This window comes from Stenella coeruleoalba (genome assembly GCF_951394435.1).
Source record: "Stenella coeruleoalba genome assembly, chromosome: 1".
Classification (NCBI taxonomy): Eukaryota; Metazoa; Chordata; class Mammalia; order Artiodactyla; family Delphinidae; genus Stenella; species Stenella coeruleoalba.
The window spans coordinates 64,323,779-64,339,986 of record NC_137169.1 but is presented as its reverse complement, the minus strand read 5'-3'; the positions used below and the strand labels follow the sequence as shown (position 1 = coordinate 64,339,986).

The following is a 16,208-nucleotide window of genomic DNA, read 5'->3' as shown; positions in this document are numbered from 1 at the left end:
TTCTGACTGTAATTGACTACTTGGAGATACTAAAACCTTATCACAAATGATCCCTATTCCCCTACATTAAAAGCCCGTTAGTTCTCTGTCTCTGTTACCCGACCTTTGTTATCGGAGCTAAGGGTTTATTCCTGATTTGGTCAACCACTAGCTTGTCTGTATGATGTGGCAACTCTGGAGTACAGTCCATATCACATCATGATATAAAGAGTCTTACCTGGTCAATCCCAGCAACCTGTCACAAAAAGCTTAGTCAAATATCCATAAACTAAACCTTCAAGAGATGCCAATTAGGAAATAAGCATATGAATTATTCAGAAGAAACATTCAAAACCAAAAATAATTTTTTAAAACTTCAAATTCTAAATAAATATAAATTTACAGTTGAATATTTTTTACTTTCCTGATTCAATGGTATTAATTTCTGTGCATAGCATACATTCAGAAAAGTTCCCAAAGTACTACTTATTTGGGATCTTTTGAAAAATAATTTCTTTTTCAATTTTTTTCCCTATGACAAACCTTTTCCCAATTCTCCTTAAAGATATTAATATTTATAATTTATATTTCATTAAAAATACAAATGTCTATGTGAATTTGATCTTCTTTTAATATTCATATGGAATTTTCACCATTATACCTTCATGAACTAAGAGGACATATGCAAAATAACATAGCAGATGAGGTTAATTATGGAAAGAACGGTCTGTTAATAATATTATTTATGCTTGCAAAATAGTCACTTGTAATATATAAAACAAAATAGAAAGTTATCATATTTGAGGCAATAGCTATTGTTAGTAATAAAATATAACAACTGTCCCATATTAAAATACCTTTTGTCATGCTTTTAATCTTCCCCAAAGGGGATGGAACAGACACATAGGAGCCATCTAGAAATCAAATTATAGAGTTAAAGGTAGCAAACATTTTTTTCCATAAAAGCTAAACACTATGAAAAGTAGCATGTGACAAAAGAAATTTGCTAAGAACACCAAGTGAGACTATAACTTAACTCTAGGTTTTTTTCTAGATACTGAAACTGTACAGCAAGTGTTTATTTAGAGGGTACATAAAATGATTAAAAATAAAAATCCAAGGTCTAGCAGACCCCAGTGGATTTAATTCGTGTCTGCATATGAGTATTCTCTGTTCTGCCTTAATAGATTACTGAAATGGAAAATGACTGCTCTCAGCTTACCCAGGCCTTCCCAGTCATGCACCAGCCTCATAAACATCCAGTCCAGAGAATGTAAAACTTGGAGGAGCTGCAGACTGGTGAGTCAGAAAGTAGCCTAAGTGGGGGCTTCTTTATTTTCAGCCTCACCCAGACGGAAATCTTCTTAAAATAAAGCTGATCTGACATGCCTTCATCCCTAACCCCAGAATGTTGGTGATAGAAACACAGGTTTACCTTTAGGCACAATATTGCACTAACAATGAAAATTTAATAAGAAAGGGGGTACCTCCTCCAGGCTGAGAATATTCATTACAGGGCAATTCATCCTGAGGTCTCTTATAATGTTTCAGGAGTGTGACAATTGCATCATGTCCTTTATGAAAAGACAAAGAAGGACAAAGGGTCTTAATTCTTGTTTGATTTATTCAGCTCACCACCTGATCGAAAAGTAACCAAGGTAGCCTGAAACAAGATTAATCTTAAGAGGTAATACATTGCAATAGGAATTTAGTGCTTTCATTCATTCATTCAAACTCTACTACCATTTTGTAATGCATAACAGTATCGAATCACTAAGTTGTACACCTGAAACTAATATAATATTGTAAGTCAAGTACACTTCAATTAACAAAAAACAAGACTGATATATGTGATGTGCTATTTTAGGCACTATGTTGGGTATGGGGGATGCAATGAACAAGGCAACTATGGTCCTACCCTCAGGAAGTTTAGTGTAATTGAACAAATAATAAAAATGATGAGAATTGCTAAATGAGTACATATCAAGTGCTATGGGAGTATATAATAAGAGCACGATTAAAAGGGCGAAAAGCACATTTGGTAACCAGGAAGGAGAGATGTATTTGCTGTGATTGAGCATTACATTTGGCTGGCAACTGCAGTATAACAGGGCATTAATATAATCTGCATAGGTTTTTGTGGCAGGAGACAGCTGGCTGCCTACCAATATTTGTAGCTCCCATTCACAGAGTGATTTTGTCACTGGGAATGGCTGCCCACCCAGGGACAACAACTCCGTATCCCCCTTGCAGCCAATTGTGGCCTTGCGACAAATTCCCATCAAGTAAATATGAGCGAAAGTGAAATCACTTCCAGGCCTGGACTGTAAGAAATAAGTGAGTCTTCTCTCCTCTCCCTATCTGCTGGCTGGATGCAGAGGGCTCTGAGGCCATACGGGAGGGGAGAAAGCCATCCACTGGCCAGAAATACCCACCCTGGACTGTTACATGACTGAGAAATAAATTTCTATTACATAACACCACCAAAATTGGGGAGTTTGTTAATTGTACTAGGGACTTATAATTGTGAAAATGCTAAATAAAATATAAAAATAAAAATGCTAAATGCTCCTCTGAGTAGAAACAATTTTCAATAGAACTACACTTTGATAGTATCTTATGCTTTAACTGAGAAAATAATCTACTGTAGCTAATTTATACAAGAAGAAAACAAAATCGACCTTAAAGACCCTGCCAAGCAACTTGTGAAATGCAACAGAACTCACTGTAAAAAGGGCAAAATTTAGAAACTGAAAAAGTATAAGTGCTTATCCACCATGAAGGGTTCAGAGTTAACACTGGTTTGAATACACCTAGCTAATGTATAGAGTATATGCTGTGAGTTGTGCCTGCTTATTAAATCAGAAAAGAATTAAAATTAATAGAGCATGCAGGATCATAAGATGAAATGATTAAGATGTTTATCAGCACTAAAAGCTTTTTCAAATGTAACATTCCAAGTCCAGATTCCTCAAGAAAAAAAAGCAAAAAAAGAATTGTGACTATGATTGTTAAAACTTGTAGCAAAACTTAAATCTATGGAGTTAACAACTAGTGTCCATTTTCTTATCATCCATAGCTTTCTATTCATGGCTGGCAGATCTACGATTTTCTCAAATCATAGACACAGGTTATGATGAAATAATGGGGAACCAGTCCCATCAATACTCTTTCTTTGGACTCTCATGTGCTCACAATCAGGGAAACCTCAAAACATGAAAGACATAAGCCAACAGGTAAATTTCTAAAGGAAGAGCCTACTAGTCAGAAGGAAAAGAGAATGAAAAGAGCCCCAAATGGGAGAAAGCATGGCACGTTCAGAAAATGAAAGATGGCCAGTGTGGCTGGAGCATCGCAAGCAAGGATGAGTGGTACCAGGCTTGGCTGGAGAAGTCGGTGAGTGCACAACATGTGGGGTAGTGCGTCTCAAATGTTATCGTATGAGAATCACCTGGAGTGCACGTTAAACTACAGATTCCTGAGCCCTACTCTCAGATCCTGATTGAAAAGGCCTGTAGTGGGACCTGAGAGTTGCTTTTCTCACAAAGTCCCAGGTGATGCTCATCAGCAGTCCACACTTTGAAATTACTGATGTGGAGCTTTCTAGCTTTATAGGTTAGGATAAGGAGTTTGTGTGTTAATGCAGATGAGATGGGGGACTACTAGAGGACTTTAATTAATTGAAGGACATGGTTTGTCTTTAGTTTTCAGACATATCCTTGTTTACAGATTACAACTGATGATGCATCTTCATAAGGCTGTTGTCAAGACTAAGTGAGATTATATATGTAATATGCCTAACAGTTCTAACACATAAATATGCCTTTTGGATCTTTTCACTGCTTTCTTGCTTCACTATTTTGCCTCAAGAATTGTAAATGAACTTGGAAACTCATTTTCGGAACTTCAGATAAATTTTCTAAATACCAATATATTCAATTTTTGTTGCTGCCATTGTTAATTACCACAAATCTAGCGGCCTAAACATTTCAACTTTGTTATCTTATAGTCCTGGAGGTCAGAGTTCGACACGGTTCTCACTGGGCTAAAATCAAGGTGTTGGCAGGGCTGCATTCCTCCTAGAGGAATATCAGTTTCCTTGCCTTTTCCAGCTTCTAGAGGCCACCAACATTTCTTGGCTTGTGGCCCCCTTTCTGTATCTTCAAAGCCATCAACAGCTGGCCTGAGTCCTTCTCACATCGTATCACTCTGGCTTCTGTTTCTGCTTCCATATTTAAGGACCCCTGTCATTACACTGGGCCCACCTGGAAAATCCAGGATATTCTCTCTCTCAAAGTCAGCTAGTCATCAGCCTTAATTCCATCTGCAATCCTAATTCCCTTTGCTATTTGCCATGTAAGGCAGCATACTCACAGGTTCCAGGGAATAGGACCCGGGCATCTTTGGGGGCCATTGCTCTGCCTACCACCTTTAGTTGTGATGAAAATCAAATCTCAGTGTGCTTTGTTTGCATGTTGGCGCAGCTTTTCTTTCTTCCCCATTGCTAATGGCCATTTGAGCCTAAGGATAAATTAGCACCACCACCAAGAATTTCCTCTGGAATTAAAACATCCCTTCATCTGTCCCCTTGTTAGATTCTTAGGTTCTAAGGTTTTATCTGCTCCTATCCACACTGTCTGCTCCTACTTTAACAGGACCTGTGGTGCTTTTGGAGTTTTTATTTTACTTAATTTGATCTTTAAGTGTTTGGGACCAGGAAAAACAAATCAAAAACAAGCTTTTTTTCCCCTTATTTCTGTTTTTCCTAGGACAGGCTCCTTTGGGGAAAGAAAACAACCCAAACCACAAGCATTTACCCAAGTACAACCAAGCTTAATTCACAGATCCCACCTCCTCACCTGTCCCAGCCCCTCTGCTGGACTGACTGTGGCTGACAGCCGAGAGGGCCTCCTGCTTTCCCTAGTGAAGCAGAAAGCCACATCTTGAATCCTGAAGGCCTGTGTGAGTCAGTGATCACACCCTTGATGTTACCTTTCATCTCAACAGCTCTCTTGGCTCCACTTGCTCTGAGCAGTTTTAATTTCCTGCCAGCGCAGTGGTACAATTTGCTGGCATTTTCTTTAGGATGCTTTTCATCAAGAGCCTAATGAGTGCCTGAGTTCTGGCTGGTGATAAGCATGAGGATGCCAGGGAAATGCCAAGAGGCCCCGTTGGCTCTGGAAGGCATCTCCGCCTGATTTCCCACCTCCTGCTAACTGTGGGCTGAAGCACACATGTATGGGAAATTCTCCTCTGCTCTCACTGCACTGACAAACTACAAGTGTATGCAAAGAAACCTGAAAACCACTAGGACCCAGCTCCCTGATACTTGGCTATGAGGGGTTAAGCAGAAAAATGCCTTGATGGAACTCACTAAATGGACTTGTAAGCCAAACTCCTGATAATGGATATACCCAGATAACCAAGGCACACTAATGGAACATGTCCAGAGATAATCGAAGTCCCACTAATTAAATAAAATGTTTTCCCATATCTAAGAATGTACTATCTACATCCAAGTATTTTACCCAAATAGGAGGTTGCTATGATATTAGCCTAATGCAGTTAGAATAATGATTTGTACTTTCAGAGTATTATTCATTAGTGCCCCCAAGGGTTTTGGCAAATGGGACTCTCCTGCTGGCTTGAAGTGCCTTTCATTTCCTGCTCCCTACTCTTCCAGTCTTGTCTATATTCCCAAAATGCCACGCTTCCCCTTTCATTTGTCTTTTTCTTATGTTCCTTTACTCCTTACATTTGGAGTGATTTTCCCCACCCCACCCCCCAAACTTTCTGAATAGCTCTTTATTTTAAAACCTAGGTTGTTCTTTAAGGCTACAAGTCCATCCAAAGGGCTGTTACATGGAGAATTTAGTATCTACATCGCGGGCATGTATACAACAGAGGATTCCTAATTATTCAAGAAGAAAAAGTACAAATTTTATTATTTCCCTATAAGGTTGTCTCTCAGTCTCCACCATTTCATCTTAGAAACAATGAATGCTGTTCATCGCTATGAGAAATTATTTTAAGAACATAGAAGAAAGCTTGCTACGAAAATCATTTTAAGAATTAGATCTGAAGATTATGGTGAATGACACCAGTACTAAGACCTTTGTGATTCTGACACCCTGTGGGTCTGAGATTAAGTAGAAAACATGGAGATTTGATCTTAATTACGGAAGCCAAGAAATTCTTGTTGATCTTGTATGTACCACATGCCCAGGTCATCAAAACAGCAGTCTGGGCTATTTTTTTTTTTTTTTTTTGCAGTATGTGGGCCTCTCACTGTTGTGGTCTCTCCCCTTGCGGAGCACAGGCTCCGGACGCGCAGGCTCAGCGGCCATGGCTCACGGGCCCAGCCGCTCCGCAGCATGTGGGATCTTCCCGGACCAGGGCACGAACCTGTGTCCCCTGCATCGGCAGGCAGACTCTCAACCACTGCGCCACCAGGGAAGCCCTGGGCCATTCTTTACATGTGCCTCAAAAAATAAAACTCTCACAGCAATGATATTGAAGAGACTTTGCTCAATATTTTACTATCCCCCTTTCCCATCATGTTAAAAATGCACTTTCCAGAAACATTGAAAAGTGAGATCAGAGGATGGCCCCTGATGTTTGCACTTCTATGGCTCATTTTCCTCCTGACAGTACAGGTCCCATTCACTGACAATTAAATCAGAGGCAACAAATATTCCAGACTTGCTACATCTTCTCATGACTTAAATCTGAAAGATACTTTACTTTGATATCACAAGAAAGAGAACACACCCCCTGCTTCCTCCATGATTCTTATCCCTTAATCACCAGGCCCAGACAAGAATGTCACCAGTCCTCCTTCATCTTGAGATAAAATCCACAAGGATGAATGCTTTTGCCAAAAGGACATTATATACAAACCAAGCCATTTAACATTCCTCTTTCCTCTTTTTCTCCCTTCCCATTTTGCCTTTATTTTCCCTTCCCTTTCCTTCCACAAATATTTATTGAGTGCCCATGAGAGACTAGCTCAAACAACATCTTCCAGGGGAAGCCCTCTGTGACTTTTCCATTTTAGTGTCCTTGAACTTTTTACTTACCATCTTTGTACTTTTTACTTTACTTTTTACTTAGCAACTTTTTACTTACTTTTTATTTTATTCATAGCTCTTATTATTATCTGATAGTTTCCATTTGTTATCTTGCTCGTGACCTGTGTTTTCTGTTAGAAATGCAAACTTTTTAAGCGCAGGGGGATATTGTCTGTTTCACTCACTGTTTTACCTCGGTTCCTAGTATACTGTCTAGAATATATTAAGTTTATAACACTCTTTTTGAATGAACGAATGAATGGTACAAAGTACGAGAGTGTAATGTTGAAACAGAAATGCTCTTTACTGTTGTAATGAACGTTATATAGTAGAAAAGAAAAAATATATATAAATGTTTACTCAAAATTGTATTTAGCCAAGCTTTAGGAAGGAAAGGTAGAGGATGCTGTGAATGTGCATAACGATGCTATTTTACAATAGGCTGGAGGGGTCAGGGAAGAGTTCCTTGAGGAACTGTCTTTTAAGCTGAACTTGAAAGATAAGCATGAGTTGATTAAGCAAAAAAGGAAAATAAAAGAATTCTAGTCAGAGTAAAAAATTTTGCAGTTCCAATGAATAGAAAGAGGAGCTGTATTTAGAATATTCTCTAAAATCTTCTGCCTATTAATTTGAGTATTAGGATTGTTCAGTTAATAAAAAACCTATGATATTTCAAAAATCCCTACAGAGAAAACAGAATAGCGGTAATTAGTATTCTTGAAAAGATCAACTATATTATGACTGATCAGATGCCATTTAGTGAGACATGGAATAGAATGTTATGACTGAAATATCTGCTCATTCTCTATTTCACTTCAACAAATGTGTATTGAGCAGCTATTAGGAATCAGCCATTGAACTAAGTTTTTGGAAGATCAAGATTAACAGCCCAAATGTTTGTTCTCAAAAAGTTTAGGGGGAGAGTGTTTCAACATGAGATAGAAATGTGCGTATGGCACAATAAAACATCAAGAAAGGATGTGTGTATTAGGCTGGAATGTCAGGGGAGACTTTCTGGAAGAGAGGATCCATAAACTGAGTCTTGAAGGTTAAATACAATTAAATTTAAGAAGTGAAGTCAGGTAGGCAGGGTGGGAGGGTGTAGAGAAAGAGAGGACTGCTTGAGAAAAGGCTTGGAAGCATGGAATAACATGATATGCATAGAGGAGCGAGTATTTTTGCATAACTACCATATAAACAGATGCTGGCTTAACAGGGTTGTTGTGTAGATTTGATGGGATAATGTGATGTAGAATGTGCTTGGCACAGAGTGAAACCCTAGTGAATGGTAGGGATCTAGTGAATGTGATGACGACTGCAGCATGTGGGGTCACTCATGTGCCAGGAGGGACTGGATATGAGGTTTGAGAGGTAAGAAGGGCACAGGTATGCCATGATAATAAACTGAGACTTTTTTTTCCTAAGGTGATAGTGTGTCAGTGAAGGATTTTAAGCTGGGAATGATATGGTCCTATTTACAGCTTGGATACATCTTTCAGACTACAGTTAGAAAATGGAATCAAAAGATGCCAAAGACAAAAAATAAGTAGTTATGAGACTATTAAAATGGATCAGGAGAAGGAGGATAAGGTTATGGATTAAAACAGTGACAATAAAAAAAAAGGATGGATTCAAAATGTAAGTATGAAGAAAAATAAAAAGACTTTTTGATTGAATGGATATGGGGGAATGGAGGTTGAGAGAGAAAAAGTAGTCAAGCGTCAATCCAGATTTTTGACTCAGGTGCTAAGTGAACGGCAATGCCGTTAAATGACATAATGAATAAGGGATATGGTAGAAGAACCTGACTGATGAGGACAAAAAAGATATTAAGTTCAACTTTGGACTTGTTGAGTTTTAATTGCTCCTCAGGTATCCAAGTAAAGGGATCCAGCACATCAGATGGTGTGATGTTTTGAAAACATGGCCACAGAATCTTTGATACTTCTCCATGACTGAGGAGGAAAACCCTGCTGTAGTAAAGAGACTTGCAAATTTGTACTAAAATTTTAAAATATTATGTTATATATTTGCATGCAACTATACATATTAGAACAATGATTTTAAATTGCTTAATATTTTGATTAGTGATTTTCAAAACCTCTTTGATCTTGCTGTAGTCCTTAAATATTAAGTTTTAAATGAATGGTATTACTTAAGTCATAAACAAGAAATATATATACAACCAAATAACACAAGCTTTTATATATTCCGGGTTTGTCTAGTGGTGTTTGGCAGGGATAAAATGCTTCATTAGGAGGTTTAAAGAAAATGACCATTATCCTAATATGTCAATGTCATATTTCTTACTGGACACTAAAGCATGTTGTAAATGAGGAAAGACTGTAAGATTTGGAAGCTTTGGGGAGCATGATAGTATCTCTGCTATCCACTTAATAACAACAGATACCACTATTTTTATTGAGAATCTGTGATCCAGACATTTACATCTTATCGCTAACCCTCAGCAGAATTCTTAAAGTGGTTATTAATTTACTCATTTTAAATTTGAAGATTAAGCCTCAGTTAAATAACTTGCCCAAGGTCATTAAGTAATAAGTATGGGATTTGGACTTAGATCTATCTGATTCTGAGTGAGGTGGTAAGCAGTTGAACTGTGCAATGAGACAGACCTCTGTTTGGTATCAGCTCTCCACCTAAGAGCTGTGTGGTTCGAGCTAGTGTGACAACACCTCCAAGTCTCAAACATTTTATCTGTAATACAAAGGTAATACCAATTTAAAGGGTTATTTTGATAATTAAATTATATACATATTATGTATGCATATGTAATAAGTGATTAATTACTGTAAGTTCTCTTCTGCTGTTTGTATTAATGTTTGTAGCTTCTTACACAGTTATGTCTCAAAATTTTTGTGTTATCCCCCATAAGAGTAAAAGTTCTTCCTATTCTAATGAGAGTTGGTATTATTTTATTTATTTATTTTTTAAAAGAGTTAACTAAACATGTAGAAAGGTAACCAGTAGACACAAAATTGCACATAGATTTTAAAATGCCATCTAAATCTTTTGTTTATTCCTTCCTCTATCCCAACCCAATCCACCCTAGCACACTAAACTATGTTCATTAAACTAAGTAAACTCCAAAGAGGTAAGAATTCAATATAGAAGAAGTTTGGGAGTTTATAATCCATGGATGAAGAGTTATCAAAATATTTAAGGACGCCACCTCTTCTTCCTTCTACTCCTCCCTCACCCTTATCTCTTAGTTATTTTTTACTGGCTGAAAGCTGTAGAAACTCACAACTGTAAGACTTCATTACTTTTAGAGAATACACTATGGTACATTTACTATAAATAATTCACACCACACTACACTTGTCAAAAGGAATGAACAAAGTATATATCATGGTACAGGAACCTTGATTTTTATTGTTTTTGCTCACTTACTCACTAATTCTCCAACTGCAGCTCCCTGTCACTGTGAATTAGAGTAGTTCTGTTGTATACAAATATTGTATTCTGGGTAATTAGATATTGGGATAGGAGCCTCTGTAAATTACTTTAACTGGTGTCAGTACTGAAGCAAATAAGTTTTAGTTCTGTTTCTAGTTTGGGTTATTTTCTGACCCTAAACAGCCTGACATAAAGGAGTGCTTTTCTTTGTCAAAGGCAGCCTTTTCAAATCTAACTGCCAGACACACTATTGAGCTATGTGCTCAATTCTAATTGGCTGAGATCTTTTCAATTCAGCAGTTTCATCTTTAATGCAATGGATGTAAGATTATGTGTAGGTCTTTTCAATGGGTTTTCCCTACTGGTGATTAGGGCAGAGGATTTGAACATAAGCAGGCTGCTGGCTATTTCTTCTGGCTAATTTAAATTGATTCATAGAAGTTCTTTGTACCCAAGGGAAAGAGCAGAACAAATCCAAGTGAGTGAGACAGCTATGGCTACTCTCAGATGGAACGGTAGAAAAGAAGAGGGAGGACAGACTGGGGAGAGGAAACATTCTAAGTATTATAAAATTGGAGCTCTGAGCAATCTGGCAGTGAAATATTGAAACTTAAACCAGTAGGCTTCTGGTTACTGGTTAGAACCAAGGTCACCAGGAAAATTATTTCTAAGATTGATTTTGATATCTTTAGGTTAAAAGGGCTAAGTAAATGGAAAATATTTTTCATACCTGATCCCACAGGGAGTCATAGTGAGTAAACTCTTTTCTAAAAATATTCCAAAAGATAGTAGATAATTCTTTTCAGAACTCCAAAGCACCTCTGAATGTGCTATAACAGAATAGCAGAGAGGGTCAGCTAAAAATTTTGTTTGGGACAGATGAAAAATTTGCCTTCTAACCATTCAGAGATGAGTGCTGTTGAGAAAGCCTCCTAGTTCTATCTTAAGAGGGTAGACTACTATTCAAACTGGGCACATTCAAAAGTATTCCTTTTTAAATAGACAGACCCTGGTTATGAAGTCTCTTCTGAGTTTTCTAAGGACTGGATCGGGTACAGGGCAAGCCATGATGGGGCCACTTTTACATCATCTCTATTCCACAAAGAAAGAACTCCAAGTGAAGTTTTAGTGCTTTTTCAACTCCATCTCCAAGTTGCTCAAGAAAATCCTTGGTACGCCATATCAATTAATTTGGTGACTCCCGCTCTGAAGGAGAAAGCAAAGCCAAAGAAAACAGGGACAGCGCACTGCTGACAATATTTTAACAAGGCCATTTCAATCTTCCCTGAACACATGAAAACAATGCAACGTTTCTCTAGCAAGAGAAAATAGCAACAAATTTATTTTGTTGGTTTAACTTGCTCTGCCCTAGAACATATGCAAAACATCCATCTGTCTCCTGAGTAGTAACATTCAATTTGTTAAAATTCATAGTAATAATGAAATGCAACACTGATGCCTGGCACATTAGTTGAACAAATAAGGGTGACAAGTATGGCATATATTGCAGAGACCAGTGGGTAAGTCCTCTAAGCTAAAGGATTTTTATTGTTGTCATTTGGTAGGAAATCTTAGGAGCTTACACAATGATTCACTGTTTTATAAAGTGTGGAATTCCACAAAAAATAAAAGTAAAGCCAGTTTTCAACCATTACTCTCAATCAAGTAAAAACAAACAAAGCCAAACCCTGTGAAGAGATAAGCTGCAGCAGCTACTTCGGAGCTGTCTTCCGGAAGACTAATGACTTGTAAACAGTCTTTCTCTGAAACTCAAATTTATTGAGAGACACTGTCTGAGAATCATTGGAATAAATGCAACATAACTAGAACTTAGTAAGCCCTCTCGAGGCTTCAGAATATGTAAGATTTTCCAACTGATATGCAAATATACAATTACCTGGACTTTCTTTTACACAAAGTAGAAGGCAGTTATACCTAACAGAAATGTATATAGTTATTCATCAAAAGACACGTACATGACATGTACACGTATAACAACAGTGTTCCTAATAGTCCCCAATTGAAAATTATCCAAATGCCCTGAAAAAGCAGAATGAATGAATTGTGATATAATTAAAAACATAATACCATACAAGAATGAACAGTCTAGAGCTACCTGCAACAATATGGATGAATCTCACAAACTGTTGGTCAAAAGAGGCCAGACATAAAGATGTATATAGCATAGCATTTCACTTATATTAAGTACAGAAAGAGGTAAAGCTAGTCTATGCCTCGAAAAGGCAGGGGTACCCTCTTTGGGGAGTGAGTGGAAGACAATGTAAGTAGGGCTTCTGGGTGCTGACCATGTTCAGTTTCTTCATCTGGACGCTGAGTGAGTTCAGTTTGTGAAAATTCATTGAGCTATAATGTGCAAGTACACGTGTGTGCATGCGCGTGTGTGTTTATACAATACTCAAGTAAAAAGTAAAAAACATAACAGGCCTATATCTTAACACATTCCTTGCTGTTCCATGTCTGTTCACTTGTCTATAGTAAAGTAACTCCTATATCATTTCCTCACTAGCAGTCTTCAGACCTATGTTTTTCTTTCTCCTTGTCTATAGCTCTCTAATAGCTATATCAGAAATGTCTAATAGCTATATCAGCTATGTCAGAAAACAAACCTGACACCTTGATCTTGGACTTCCAGCCTCTAGAATTGTGAGAAAATAAATTTCTGGTGTTCAAGCCACCCAGTCTGTGGTATTAGAGAGCTATAGAGAGCTCTATAGCTCTCCTTGTCTAATAGCTCTCTATTTCTATCCATCAAACTTCATCTCTCTGTTCATTAATGGACCTCTACCTATTTCAAGGTAGAAAACCTTTTAGATCCTCTTGGTAGCCTAAGAACTCTTCCAGTTTAGTAATTGCTCTTTTTAAGTACGGTTTTCTAAGATTCTAACATTTAAAAAGATAAAAATACTTCTTTACATACTTTAAACATCCTAATAAGACAATGCAGGCATCAAAGTCTGATATATTTTACAGTATTTAGTTGTAACTCTGATTTCAGTACTGTTCCATGTCACCTGAAAATTTACACTCTGTTGCAGTTTATGCATTTATGTAGAGCTCTCTTAAGAGGTATAGTATATTGTAATAACAATGACAAAGATGCTATTTGACCTTCTAATTGTGTCTAGTTTCCTCTCCTTTAAAATGAAAAATTCACTATTAATAATCTTTATTTCTGGACTACTACTATTACCACTCTTATTATTACTGAAATGCCAATTATTAGGTATTTATTTTGTGCCAGCCACATTTATAAGCAATTTGCACATATTATCTAACTTAATCTTTACAATCTTATGAAGTTGTTATTGTCCTCATTTTTCAGATGAAAAACTAAAGCTTAGCAAGAATAAATAACTTGCTCAAGATCAAGCAACATGGTTTGATTTAAAACCAGGTGTTCTGCCCAAGCTTTCACCTCTTTGAGCTCAAATAAGTTTATACTTAAGCACTAAACATTGGTTGCCTTACTTTTTCTAGTGCAGGCATTGTTAGCAGGGTTAGATGTGACAAATACTCCCTTTCTTTCTTTGCATTAATTTCATTTTTAATAATTTGAATCCACATCAAAATTCTCCTATATAAGAGGTAAAGACTAGTTCTGCATCTACTCTAAGAAAGTAGCTATCATTACCTATCACAATTTTGTTTCTCCAGTATCTAGAAATGTGATATCTCCTTCTCCCTTCAAAATGCCAATACCAAGAATGCCTTCAGCTCATCTGCAGCCCAGGAGTTGCTTTCCCTATTGTACTCTTTGATCCAAGTCTCCAACGATTCAAATACAATCTCCAGAGGAAATGGGAGTATACAAGTCATGCAAGCAAAAGAATTATTGATGCATTGGCATAATCTGTGCACAGAGTTCAATGTTATCACTATAGAGATGCAATGGTGAAAAGTATACCTTTTTCATAAGCCCACATTAAACATGTCTGCTCATCTTTTTCGCCACTAGACCTGCTTGGATCACAAGCTACCAGATTCATATCAGCTCCGTTATCCAGTAAGAACTGAACCAGGTGAATGTGACCATGGTAGCAAGCAGAGTGCAATCCTATGATAGAATAAGAATGAAAGTGTGAAAGGAGAAAAAGGGAAAACTGAAACCCAATTTTCAAAAGACAGTCACTACCACATAATAGAATTGTTGCCAGAGATATACAGCAAGGGTTGATTTCTTTGACAAAGAATTAATTCTGTCTTTGCGCAAACAAGACATAGTTTAGGAAAAGAAGTACCTAGTTGATCTATATAGACTACCTTTTGCTTAGCACAATTTCTAGTATTTCTCTATCCACTGTAATTACCAGAATAAATGTTAGCAACTTTGTACAAATCAAAGAACAAAGACCCCAAACAAGGGTTTTTTTTCAGCAGCAAGCCAAGGGCAAGGCAGTGGGATCAGTCTGTTCCTGGTGCAGATCATAATGGGTGCATTGACTGTAGATACTTTAGCACAATAATGAAACTGAGCAAAGTCAGTCTGCCTTTTACTATCACCATGCACCATCAATTTAAATGATGTCATTGATAAAATATTCCCCCTCATTGGGGTTGACCACTCCCACCCCCACCCCACCCCCCAAGCCCACCACTTTTCTTAAGCATTCACATGCATCAGAAACTGGTGATGTTCTCACCACAGTCTTACCTGTGTGCCCATCCCTTCCTTGGTGGTTGATGCTTATGACATTCTGATCAAGAAGAAATTTAACCAGGTCAATGCTCTTGCCATAGGTACAAGCACTGCAAAAATATAACACAGGGAAAATAGAAGGCTGAACGTATGTACTCCAAATTAATATGTTGAAGCCCTAACTCCCATAACCTTATAATGTGACTATAATTTAAAGAGGTATAATTTACAGAGGTAATTAAGTGGAAATGGAATAATTAGGATTGGCCCTCTCCAAATATGACTGGTGTCCTTATAAGAAGGGAATATTAGTATACAGATGACATGAACAGAGGGACAACCATGTAAAGACACAAAAAGAAGGTGGCCATCTGCAATACAAAGAGAAAGGCCTCAGAAGAAAACAAACCTGACACCCTGATCTTGGACTTCCAGCCTCTAGAATTGTGAGAAAATAAATTTCTGGTGTTCAAGCCACCCAGTCTGTGGTATTTAGTTATGGTAGCCCTAAAAAATTAAAACAGCCCTGATTCACCCAGGCTATTCTAGATGCAGATGTTTATATAAGTGCCAAAAAGATGAGAGAAGGAGGGAAAGAGAGGAGAAGGAGGTGATAAGAGAAAAAAAGCACATAAAGCAATAAAATCCTAAGATTCTCAAATATGGGCCTTCAAGAAAGGAGCTGTGGGTTTCCCTGGTGGCACAGTGGTTGAGAGTCCGCCTGCCAATGCAGGGGACATGGGTTCATTCCCCGGTCCTGGAAGATCTTGCATGCCACGGAGTGGCTAGGCCCATGAGCCATGGCCGCTGAGCCTGCGCGTCCGGAGCCTGTGCTCTGGCAACGGGAGAGGCCACAACAGTGACAGGCCCGCGTACCTCAAAAAAAAAAAAAAGCCGGACGTGCAGGCTCAGCGGTCATGGCTCATGGGCCCAGTTGCTCCGCGGCATGTGGGATCTTCCCGGACCGGGGCACGAACCCGTGTCCCCTGCATCGGCAGGCGGACTCTCAACCACTGCGCCACCAGGGAAGCCCAACACTATACTTTTAATGTTCCGTTGTCTGAATTACCTCATTATTTCTGTTC

General features: G+C 38.0%; 1 protein-coding gene across 1 annotated transcript in view; it reads right to left on the bottom strand.

The window, feature by feature from the left end:
* LOC307176132 (serine/threonine-protein kinase TNNI3K) overlaps window positions 1-16,208 on the bottom strand; it is a gene marked incomplete at its 3' end in the record, with an annotated part of 278,258 nt that overhangs the window by 171,203 nt on the left and 90,847 nt on the right. The window contains exons 10-13 of the mRNA XM_079901938.1: window positions 15,139-15,233; window positions 14,392-14,541; window positions 1,467-1,553; window positions 837-893 (exon numbers count right to left, since the gene is read on the bottom strand). Coding sequence (XP_079758064.1) covers window positions 837-893; window positions 1,467-1,553; window positions 14,392-14,541; window positions 15,139-15,233 — 389 coding nt within the window. The remainder of the gene's footprint in view (window positions 1-836; window positions 894-1,466; window positions 1,554-14,391; window positions 14,542-15,138; window positions 15,234-16,208) is intronic.